The sequence below is a fragment of the Montipora foliosa genome, unplaced genomic scaffold (genome assembly GCF_036669935.1).
Source record: "Montipora foliosa isolate CH-2021 unplaced genomic scaffold, ASM3666993v2 scaffold_410, whole genome shotgun sequence".
In the NCBI taxonomy this organism is placed as follows: Eukaryota; Metazoa; Cnidaria; class Anthozoa; order Scleractinia; family Acroporidae; genus Montipora; species Montipora foliosa.
In genome coordinates this window covers 52,501-65,000 of record NW_027179713.1, presented here as the reverse complement: position 1 = coordinate 65,000, position 12,500 = coordinate 52,501, and the positions used below count along the sequence as shown (strand labels likewise).

Genomic DNA, 12,500 nt, shown 5'->3' with positions numbered 1-12,500 from the left:
CGGATTGAAACTCGTACAAAATCGATCTATACTTGTATACACAAATGGTTACACAGAGCTTGGCAATGAATTATTGCGACGTATTCCAAACTTATGTGGCCGCCAAAACCACAGGGATTGACGGAATAAACTCCAAACTCTAAAGGATATATTCCGTATTACGCACATGTAAGACTTAAGAATCTTTCTCAAGATTCAGGCTTGAACGATTTACAATACACTTCTGAGATGGTTCCACACAATCCTGTTTCAGACTCTGTCCCAATAACTTTACCGCCGGCCTATTACAGTTGTCGGATATCACAAAATTGTCACTTAACAATTCCTTTATCGGTTTCTAAACGAAAGGGAAAATATGGCTAGTATAAGGCTTCGAATAACACACAAATGGTTGTCTGAAAACTAACTTACGGAATACGCTTGAACCTCCTCAGATTACAGGTAAAACTGTAAAGTCCGCCAAATGACAAACCAACATGGCGGGCAAATTCTCACATAGTCCCCGCGCCGTGCAAAACTGGGTACTAAAGACACAAGCTAAACCGCTGATCAAACTCGAACTTACAGGAGGTCACAGCATTACTCACAACAGTTAATTTCGAAACTTTGCAGCTGGTTGCCTGTGTGGCTTGTAAAAGGAGGGCTAAATTCTCCTTGGCCACATTAATTACAAGACAGGTTTTCACAAGTTTTCTCTCTCGCTACACAGACGCCCCAAGCTCAGTGCGCGCATGGCCGAAAACAATATAAGGATTTGTATAGGAATCCCGATAAAAGGCTTAAGAAGATAAATACATGAAAAAAAACAAAAAAAAAAAAACAAAACAAAACAAAACAAAACAAAAAAACAAAAAACAATTAAAAAGCCTAACCTTATTGCCATTGTTGGTAGCTTCCTTCCTTTGTGGTTATTTTCCGACGCGATTTGAGGTATTTTTCACGAGAAGGTTTATCTTTCACAAAACAAGACAAGTCATCAGCAAATAAAGGAAGTTTAACGTCTTCCTTTCGAACTCTAATCTCTTGAATATTTTCATTTTGTCTAATGCTGCACGCAAGAACAATAATGGAGATAAAGGGTCACCTTGTCTCACCCCTTCTTTCAATAGTAAAATAATTTGAAGTAAAGCCATCGTTCATCACACAACTGGATACACTTGAATAAAACGTGCGAATCCATTTAACAAAAGATGGACCGAAATTGAATTCCACCGTAACTTTTACGCTTTTATCGCATGAATCACAAAGCGATGAGTGCGATATCGGTTTTTCGAGTGAGATTTACTTTGGAATTCACCAGTTTAGCAATGGATTTTTCTTGAACCACACGAGTTTTATTAGAAAACAAGCACACCCTCAGCGAGCGAATGGAAAAGGAAAAAAGCCATTTCAGAGTCAACTGTCAATAGCCAGCGAATAGGAATCACGCTAAAATTAGAAGCCATTAAAAAAAAAAAACTTTGTCACTTCAAGGTCAAAGAAAAGTTTTACTGATGTACTTTATTCCACTTTATCTCTGAAAACGAGATCATTCACATTTTGATGTATTTCATTGAAACACGCCAGGTTGGCTTGGAACAAGAATCGGCAAAAGACGGCAATGCAATCAAGAAAGGGCAAACTTTAAACAAGATCCGCACTAACACTTAAATAACGGTTAGGTGAGATTTCCCCCTAATTTTACGAGAACTCAGTGCGATTACGTATTTATAACACAAGGGCACTGTCGATGCACAACGAAACCCAGTTGGGCAAACGGATTAAAAAAAGCACTTCGCTCGCATTTTAGAGCGAAACAAACAAACTTATCAACTTTTTCGATTTTTTTTCCTGAGCAAAGGACGAACCGATTAAATCATCTATTAAAAACACGCATCCACTTTAAATAACGAATCCATAACAATAACAAACGGTTTAGTGCCAAAGGATTTCTGTTAATGGCAGGCGCAATCGCGGCGTGGTCGACATCCTCTTGGAGAGCATTATCAACCAGCCAATAATCAAGCCTTGTTTGCACTGTTGGTGTTTTTTGGCACCATGAAAAACGTTTCAATGTTGGATTTCTGTCTCTCCAAATATCAACTAAATCACGTGTAGAGCAAATATTTTCAATTTGTTCAACCGATTCCTTTAGTTTTGGGGTACCTCCCTGGCCAGCAAGCTTCGGATCAAGAATAACATTGAAATTCCCTCCCGCTATAATTCTACAATCATCATCTCTCGTAGATAAATGACAACTAAATACAGCAAAGCTTTTATTGAGACTTGAAAAACCGTCCCACTTGCAATAGACTCAATCTGATGCCCATTTACAATCATTTCTGGTAGAGGATTTGGAGTTTGTATCTTAATATTGTCCATTACCGAACACCATATACTAGCACTTCACATTACACTCTAGTCAGTTAACTCTGTTTAAAATATAAGTGCTACACGGCCAACGTTTGTATAAACGTAACGTTTCCTTCTACTTGTACATGTTCATTGCCGTGACTTTAACATCTTCAGTTCCCATTGCCTGCTCCCGTCTGACCTTGTAGCTGTGTCGGTAGAGCGGCGGAGATCTAACCCAAAGGTCGTGGGTTCAATTCCCACCCTGGTCAGAGTTTTTCTCTGTCCTTGTGTGGGCCCATTTCCATCAGTAGGGCTAACGCTCACATGGTTCATATGGGATTGAAATCTAGCACTTCACATTACACTCTATTCAGTTAACTCTGTAATAAATTTAGGCTTGAGTTACTCCTTGTAGAAAAAGCAGCATATATAAGATGATGATCTGATATGCCCAGGTCAATAGAACCAGCTAAAACATTTGGGTTTCCCAAATCTCTCTTGTATAGTTGTAAGTGTAATTAGCTTCTGTCAAAGAACGTCCTGGAACTGATTGTGCTGCTGAGCCTTCGAACCTCAACGGAAATGGTAGCTTCATTTTCATGAGTGACAGACTTGAATGAATCCCATAAAAAGGCTGTCCATTACATCACCTCGTAAGTAGGGCAGAACCAATTGAGGCAGTTTCGCCTTAGCTTTCTGCACAAATTGATTGATTCCCGGGGCAAATTGACCATGACTTACTTGGACATCATGAACAGGGAATTCATCGCTTTGTTGATTTAATGTCTCCGGATGCATTTCTGACAATTGGCAACATTTTCTGTCTCCTTGATTTCACATTGACTGCCACCAATTCACAAAGCGACAGAATATTGTAATAAATTTCTTTCAAACTTTTCATTTTGTGCTCAAGCAAGGGATCTAACAAGTCAAGTTCCTTTTCATGATTAACCTTCTTATAAAAGAATGTCCTTTACCTTGGCAATCTTGCTTGTATTGCAGCCGTTATAATTCTTGTCTTTCATTTCTGCCCCTACCTTTCTAAACTTTCTTGAGCAAGCTACTAATGCTCCTTATGACATGTTGAGCACCATTTCGAACTCGAGATAATTTATTTTCCATGTACAAAAATTATCATCTATTCTCGTTTTGAGCTATAGCAGCAGAAATCGTTTTGAAAACAGAAATAATTGAATTTAAGGAATGCACTACAACAATGGACATCAAACGTGAATGATAAAAGCTGAGACTAAAGTCTGAATGACAATAACAATATCATTATCACATGGCTTGATACGCTCTCAAATCAATAAACCTTTCCCACACCTCTTTAGAGCATTTTATATTCTTATCTTCTGTGGCAGTTTATGACTCTGATATATTATGTGGTAATTCGTATAATTATCGTTGTGGGTTTGAGTCCTATTTGAGAAGAGCATTGCTTAGGAAGTCTGTGCAGTCATTTTTGTTGAAATGATTCACATTTTCAGATTAAAAAGAGTGGATGTGGAGACACTAAAGGATGTTACTCGCTTCCAACAACTTGTACTGGTAGTGCTGATTGCAACTATCTTTTTACTTACCAAGTTTCTGACGGAAATGTCACAATAGAAATGAGTGCAAAGGAAAGATATGTGTCTGTTGCCTTCAACGACCGGAAATTGATGGTAAGTCAAATAAACTACAGTTTAATTAGTTGTCGTATAACAACAACAACAGAAATTATTCATGAAAATTTCATTCCACGGCTTTTAATCGCATTTGGGGTATTTGTGCACTTACCAGAGCTTTGTATTTTTGGTCACTTGGGATTAATCTTTCTTTGAAATTGTTTTGGTTTTTGTGTTTTGTTTCTTTTGTTTTACGTAATCTTTGCTCCGGTACCTGCAGAAGGTACCCATATTTCATGATGAGATGAATTGTACTAATTAATGATGAAAAAATTATCTAGTGATACGATGATAATGATCCGATACGGCCACCCCTCTAAAAAAAAGGGTTATTGACCGGGGGGTCAGCTAAGATCTTATTTTACATTTTTCGAAATTTGTTTTTTAAGGTTTGCGATTGAGAAGGCTTGAGTAAAAATGTGCTCAGGCAAGGAATTTTAAAGTTCTATTGTTCTAGGATAAAAGAATAGCTTGTAAGATTCGGTGTTACATCTTATTTTCTTAAAGGTATGAGTTTTTACATGTCTACTCTTCCTAGTTGGTTTACATAGATATTCTCCTGGTTCTATAGCTACAAGGCCGTTGACGATCTTGTACAATAACAAGACGCGAGCAACAGCTCTTCTATGCTCAAGCGTGTCCCAACTCCCAACCAAGTGCTTCGATCATATTAGTCACAATATCGTGCACGTGACAAGACTCAACGTGCCGCACGCCTCTGGACCATCTCAAGTTTATATCGGCCATTGTTCTCTATACCATCTCTAGGGTCCCAAACTGTTGAGCAGCATTCTATCTTAGGCCTGAGAAGAGCCATGTAGGCTTTCTCCTTGTCGGCCTTAGATCTTACCCGAAGGTTTCTCTTCAGAAAACCAAGGGTTTTACTGCCTTTAGATGTGATGTTACCAATATGGACGTTCCACTTGAGATCTTTCGTAAGATGTACACCAAGATATTTAGTACCGGTCATAGTCCGCAATACTGTCCCGTGAAGGGTGTAATTGAAATCGATATCCTGCCTCTTCCTGCTTATTTGGAGGACTTCACACTTGTCAGGGTTGAAAGACATATCCTAGTCCTTTTCCCACACTTCCATTCTTGTGACATCTGCCTGGAGTTTCATAGAATCCTCGTGAGAATCGATTGTGAGCAGGATAGCCGTATCATCCGCGAACAGGTGAACCCTTGATTGTACATACTATGGAAAATCATTTATAAAAATGAGAAATAGAGCGGGGCCGATCGCGGATCCCTGAGGAACACCGGAGAGAACGGGAAGGTATGATGACTGGCAGCCATCAACAACAACACATTGCTGTCTTCCCTGTATGAGGTCCTGTATCCAAAGTTTGGTACCACCTTTTATCCCGTATAAATCAAGCTTTAATGAGAGACTTTATCAAAGGCCTTTGAAAAGTCCAACACAATGAGGTCAGTTTGCTTGCGGTGATCCAGATTTGTGTGCAAAGCAGTTGTTAGTTCTAGAAGCTTCGTTTCGCAGGACCGTCCAGATCTAAACCTATGCTGTAAACAGTATAAGTTGCTATTCATGATCTTACTACAGATACAAGTAAGAGATATAGGGCGATAATTATAATTACTTGCAAAGACCTTGTCTCCCTTTTTAAATATGGGACAGATCTTTGCTGACTTCAGTCATCTGGAACTTGATGAATTTTAAGGGACAATGAATCTTCTGAAGTACATGTGCTATCTGGGGAGCCAGTTGTTTAAGGGCCATGGCTTGAATGTTGTCGGGTCCAGCAGCCTTATGGGGTTTGAGGTTCTTTAACAATTTTTCAATTCCTGGTGTTGTGATGGAGATATCGGGCATAGACGGGTAAGGGCTGCAGGCATCTGAAGGCAGAGTTGAGTCTGCATGGCAACGTGTAAATGCAGTGTAGAATGTGTCATTAAGTACTGACGCTTTGGTAGCAACATCGGATACAAGTTGACCTCGAAATTTGAGAGATGGTATACCAGAGGGGTCACTTTTTGCGTGCTTAAAGAGGGACCAAAAGCGTTTGTTGGAAGTGCGAGCTTTATCTGTTGTGTTATTGGTAGGAGTCACTACATCCTCTGCGTACTTCTAGTACGCTGCCCTCGACTTACGTTGGACTGTATGCCTCACAGTTCTGTACCTCGGGTCTTGTTTACGATGGAGTTTGTCCCGCTTTCTCGTGAGTCGCCTCAATTTGGAATCAACATAGGGAAGTCTATTTTTCTTTCTGGCTTGCTTGAAAGGGATATCTTTTTCAACAGCATTATGTAGCTCGCTCTTAAAGGACGACCACAACTCATTGATAGAAGAAGATTGTTACATAATCAGCTTAGAAGTGTTTAGGTGATCCAATTTATTCTGTCACCTCTCAGGTGTTGTCGTAGCATGGACTAGAGTGTTGTTGATTAGTCAGCATTGTCCTGAAAACCGTAATATATGCAGAGACATTTTTTTTAGAACTTTCTAGATTTGCATAAGTATAAAAAACTTGCGAGATTAGCTCGATGTGTGTATAATATTTCGTGTGTGCTCAAGGAATAAAGTCGTGTTGCCAACCGGAGTAGTTAACAAAGATGAGTCATCATTTTGGAGATTTAAAAAAGCGGAACAAAAGCAGGACATATGTCTTTCCAGGCCTACCTAGGCGGCTTTTTTACAGGAAGATTTTTCGCTGCTTTTTTGTTATAACTGATGGAATTTACGTCCCCCTCCACATACACAGCCTCATGGTCACTTATACCAGGGATCACAGTGACTTTCTTTATCAGGGAAGTATTATCTGTTGCGAACAGATATAAGGTGTTTTCACCCCGCTTTGGTTAGATGACCGTTTGTGTGAGATAATGATCTGCAAACAGTTCCACATAATTGTTTGTTAGTTCAATTAGGCTTGAGACAATTTTTTGCCAATCAAAGCCGGGAAGATTGAAAATCGCCAGTGACCCAAACATGAGAGCTACGGTTGCGCGGATGACTAAGTGAGACGCTGAAATTAATGAAGCTTTCCACGTCGCCTTCGTGAGGATTATAATAAGCACATACAGACAGACGTTTGCAACCTTTGATACACACTTCGACCCAAACAATCTCACAGTCTGTTTCCCATTCAGTTCTCCGTGAGGAAACAAGGTCACCGCGATAAATACTCCACCTCCAGAGGTATGACACCGATCTCGACGGAACATACTATAGTGTTTAGCCAGGTCCCTAGGGAATATTTCCCCATTTGTCACGGAATCATATAGCCAGGATTATATCGGGAACAGTTGTTTCGATTAGGTTCCTAAATTCAGGCTTTTTGTTTCGTATTGATCGAGCGAAGAGTACGAGACCTGGATTTTGCCTTACACTCTTTGGTGACCAAGATGAGGAGTGGTACCGGTGTCTGTTAACGTCACTTATTTCCTTGGGAGACGATGACGCCACGGGCCTTAGGAGACGATGAGGCCACAGGGTAACCAGGGCTATCAGATGTACTATTAGAGCTGTTGTTAAGATTAGAGAAGGAATTTGATGTCGCTAAGATGGTATGGTAAGAAAACAGAGTAGAGTAGTTTGGGCAATCACATATCTGACAAACCCATGCCACGGTACTGTTTAGATCTTCAATAGATTCCGTGCCTTCGGTAGCTTGGCATGAAGTATGGAACCATTTCCCACAATCATCACAACGCAAACTTTGTTTATGTCACTTAACTGTTTGATGACATAATCCGCACTCAAAACGCTTCTTATAATGCGTTTCTGGGCTGTCAGGTGTCGGGCCAGGGTTTGATGAAATGTCACCACACAGGAGTAGCAGGGCGAAGTTTAGTTTATGACCAGATAGGTTGTCCGCCATATTGGTTTTCACTCGATAAACCAGCTTGAGAAAAGCGTCTTCATTCACCCAAACTTCACGTGTCGACTGTGTTAAAATATCGCATGGAAGTTTAGTATACGTTTTGTAACCAGAAGGTGGGATTTTCCGTATCCTATTTCATGTATCTAGTGCGAGGAGGAACATGAACATCGCTCCCACAAATTTCGTGGCCGCCATTGCTGACGACCGCTGACCCTGCATTACTTCCGACGGTAAAGTTTCATGTCATTTCTTTTAAGTAGGTGGGATTCTTAGTTCGATTTAGAAAAGAAAAGTACAATCTACAATTCATCAAGATCTTTGTGTAGTCAAGAAGCAATGGACTGTGATGATTATCAGGGAAGTTATAGTATTAATGTAGTTATAAGCTAAAATTACACGTTCACACATATAAACAAAGAATAAGAAATAAAAGCAACATGCCAAGACTCAAGCCGACATAGAACAGGTACAAGGAAATTGAACACAACAACAACAACAACAACGTTTATTACATACAATACTAGTTACAATGAAAGGTTTGTCCTCCCAAATTTAGCAAGGCTAATCGAGTTGGGTGGAGCAAAGATAAAATAGTACACTAAGAATTTTACTATCATTCGATCTTAATGAATATGTAGAAGACTTAATACTTACTAGATCAGACAGATACACAGTGGAGCTAAGCCATTTATAGCCTTAAATGTGATTAACAGTATCTTATAATCAATACCCCATCTAACAGACTGCCAATGTAATTCCACTAAAATAGGTGTGATATGGCAAAATGTAGGTGCCATATAAATCAACCTTGCTGCTGCAGTACGTACTCTTTGCAACTTATTCAACTGACAATCTGGCAAACCAAATAACAGACTATTACAATGATCAATGCGACTTGTTACTAAAGCATGAAATAAAGATTCTATGACTTTAACAGAAAGGTATTTACGAATACGTCTAATATTGTATAGATAATAAAAAGCAGAAGCACATGTCTTATTGATATAACTAGCTATAGACATATGACTATCAAAAAATACACCAAGATTACAAACAGATGAAGATGGAAAAACTTCCGAGTTTCCAACAACAATGGTATCAATTTGTACTTTAGCCAACTGCTGCTTACTACCAATAAGTAATAATTCCGTCTTAGAGTCATTAATCATCAAATTGTTCGATATCATCCAATGCGTTAAGTCCCTGATACAATTTGACATTACGTTGACAGCATCAAGACTCACTTGGGCGAAAAGAAAAATGCAATGACAAAGATTACGAAAGGAAATAATAAATATTTAAGAATAATGTCATTGTTCTAGAGCGACTGAATGTTTCTATTGTAAAGATGTGAGGTACTACAGTGGAATACAGATTGAAATTCTAGTTCATTGATTGCTGATAATCTTAAGATTCAATAATATTTGACGAAAAAGTTTACTCTAGATGGAGGATATCACAAATATCAAGTTAAGATTCTTTCGAATAAAAGAACAGAGGAATAGCAGTGATAAGGAATTCATTAAGTGCATTTATAGTGGATTAATTGAACTAAGATTATCTTTTAATTTTTAAGACCAATATCATTTGGCAAAATGCTTCATTCTATGAATAATTTTGTTTCTAGATAAGAGTCTTCCAAAATTAAAATATTCAAAAGTAGACTAGTTGTTTTCGAAGTGACGTCGTTTTTTCTAAGATTTCTTAGCATTAAGGGAATTCCATTCCAGATAGTTGATCCAGTTCGCGAGAAAGAATTTAGCTGAATTGAGAGTCTAGAGCTTTGCGTATAGAAATTATTTGAAGCAGAGGATCGAGTGTAATGAGAATGGATATTAGAAATATATTGAAACTGCTTTTGAATTCTACTAGGTGCTATTTTGTGCCTAACGTCATACATTAAATTAGCTGTGATCTTAAAAATGGAAAATTTCAGTGGTAAAACACCTGCTTCGGTAAATAAAGGTACGGCGTTTTATTTGAAATTAAAAAAAAGAACGTAAATCTAAGAGCACCTTTTTTGCAATTTAAGGAGCTTCTCAAGGTGAGACTTACACGCTTGGCCCCGGCCTAGGTTAAATGTGGTCAAAACACCAAGTGGTTTGTCATGCTCACTCCAGATTTTAGTTCCTCTTGAATATTATTCTAAACTTGCCATAGTTTTTGCAAGCTATGGGAAGAGAAAAACTGAGTTAATTTAGAGGTTACAATGAGCGGCAAATGTAGTCAAGACACTATACGAGAAAGAGGAGGGTTGTCCAATACGCTCAAACTGAGGTGGATGCACGTTTTTGTAAGGACGATCTGATAGGCGGAAGTCAGGTCGTAGAAATGGGAGCAAGTGAAATAACAGGAAGTTGCTAGTCACCAAGTGGTGATGTATACTGATATTGCTAGCCCGATTCCAGATGGTTGGTGACTATAGATCAAAGCGGAAAGTCTATCGATTGGTAGGAAATGTCAGATCGTGAGAGACTATCTGAGTATAGCTGGATTTGCAACTGTTAGACGCACAAAATGCTTGAGTGTCCAACTGAATTAAAAACAATTCTTACAGGTGTGTACCTTTTCTTTTGCCTTGGTAATGTATGATGCAGGATGTAGTGATTGGGACCTTAATAAGCATCTAGTTCATCTTTTCGCCGTTGTTTTGAACTTCGTCTTTTCTATCTCTTCTATCTCCTTACAGTAGGTGGATACTTGCATGCTAGCAGGCCATGGTCTAATTGTCTCATTCTTACCCGGTTTTAAAACATCACACATGCTAATTTTTATCACCCTTTATTAAAAAACGGTTATCCTCATGAGTCAGCTTGGTAGCTTTTCACAACCTACATCTTGCAATTTCAAAGAAGGGAAAGAAAAAAAAGGGAAATGAAATAAAAGTGGGCAAAGCCAAACATTTTGCTTCCACCATGACAGATTACTGGCTACTGCATGGCAGAATACACACGAGTAACTAGGGTGATTTTCCCAATTCAGATAGAGATTTAGCTGTCATGGGGTAAATTTATTTAACAAGTTTACTCCAATCCTACGAAACATTGTTGTCTTTGATTTGTACCGGGTCACTGGTTAGCAAGGGTAACATTTGATTTCCACTAATACAATTATATGAATTATAATAAGTTTAAATCCCCTCTAGTGTCGTGGGCATCATTATTGAGGGGATAGGGTTATGGACTTGATAACATGGCTTGTACTTGGATTGGACCCTGACTTAGATTTAACTCAGTAAACTAGTGAACTCCACTGTAATGTTACAGTGAATCGCCTCACTCAACTGACTACATAACTGGTCAATTGGAGTACATAGTATTTCCCAATTCTAGACTTCTTGGTTGATCGCCCTTCTATTGAATTACTGAGTTTTCTTTATTTTTATAACTGAATGACTGGACTGTCTGCCTGCCTGGCAGAATGGCTATCTATTTGCAATTCTGAATCAGTAACTAACTGGCTGACTGTTTGTCTGGCTAATTGGCTAACTAAACAAGTGACTGGCTGGCTTGCTGATCAACTGTCCTAATCTTCCCTCCTTTTAGGACAAAATGGATTCCATAATGTGTGCTACCATGGCAACAAACTTGGGAGAGTTACGCCATTATGATTCACATGGACATAGCGTGATCAGGAATACACTGGTACAATTATATTAGTTACAGTGAAAGCACAAATAGCAACTGTGCATAGTTTGGGTTGTTTCTTCTTTGCATTCCTTGTATTGAAAGAGTAGTCTTTAATAATATCCACAACTCTGCCTTATTTCTAGCTTGGTCATCCTGATATTTCACTTCAGAAGATTGCTTTTGAAGATGGCACAATTAAGTGTAGGTAAGTGTAATGTATTAACGTCCCAAATTGGTAAAAACTAAGTCAAACTCAAGCACATGGTGTCAATGTGGAAAACGAGAAAACAGAACAATAACAATTGCATAATGCGGACTTCAATATCGTTGAGAATAAAAAGTAACAACACTATCCGACGTTTCGGAGTCAGACTTGACCCCATTATCAAGGTTAAACTGTACTGGAAAAATTCGCAATTTAAATACAACGGGCGTTTGGTCAAAACAAAGACATGCATAGATGGAAATTAAACGATAGTTGACACTAAGATATTTACAATTTTTGCTAGAATACAAAAGGCGAAGGTCAAACAAAAACTTTAGCACGAATGGAATCTGACTGCTTATTTAGTGATGGTTGACGCTCACGTATCAAAAGCATCTCGTGAACGAGACAGTCAAATTTCGATTTGCATTTCTTTAGGATCGTAAAATGTGCTTTAAGTTCAGGTTTGTCCAGATAGTGTTTCGTCTTCATGTGTCGACCAACCGAAGATGATAGGGATTTGTGTTCCTCTATACGCTGATGTAAATGCCTTGTTGTATAACCAATGTAGTCCATATCGCATAGACCACATTTAAAATAATAAACAGCACATTGGTTATTTACAACATTTGGCTTGTTTTCGCGGTGTTTGAGATGACTTTCAATCTTACGATTAATAAACACAGGAACAATCTCGATGGTGTTACCAATTTTAACGCTCAGATCTTTGAGTCGTCTCCGTAGCACGTTAGCTGACTTCTAATTAACAGATCTGTTAAGAATTTTGTCGACTATGTTCAATCGGATGCCGAGAAAC

The 12,500-nt window shown here is 38.6% G+C and overlaps 1 protein-coding gene across 4 annotated transcripts in view; it reads left to right on the top strand.

The window, feature by feature from the left end:
- Positions 1 to 12,500, top strand: part of LOC137988172 (ferric-chelate reductase 1-like) — a 95,813-nt gene that overhangs the window by 35,415 nt on the left and 47,898 nt on the right. For all 4 annotated transcript variants that reach the window (XM_068834224.1, XM_068834223.1, XM_068834222.1 and 1 more), the window contains 3 exons: positions 3,825 to 4,001; positions 11,395 to 11,493; positions 11,622 to 11,683. In XM_068834224.1, the coding sequence (XP_068690325.1) occupies positions 3,825 to 4,001; positions 11,395 to 11,493; positions 11,622 to 11,683 (338 nt within the window). The remainder of the gene's footprint in view (positions 1 to 3,824; positions 4,002 to 11,394; positions 11,494 to 11,621; positions 11,684 to 12,500) is intronic.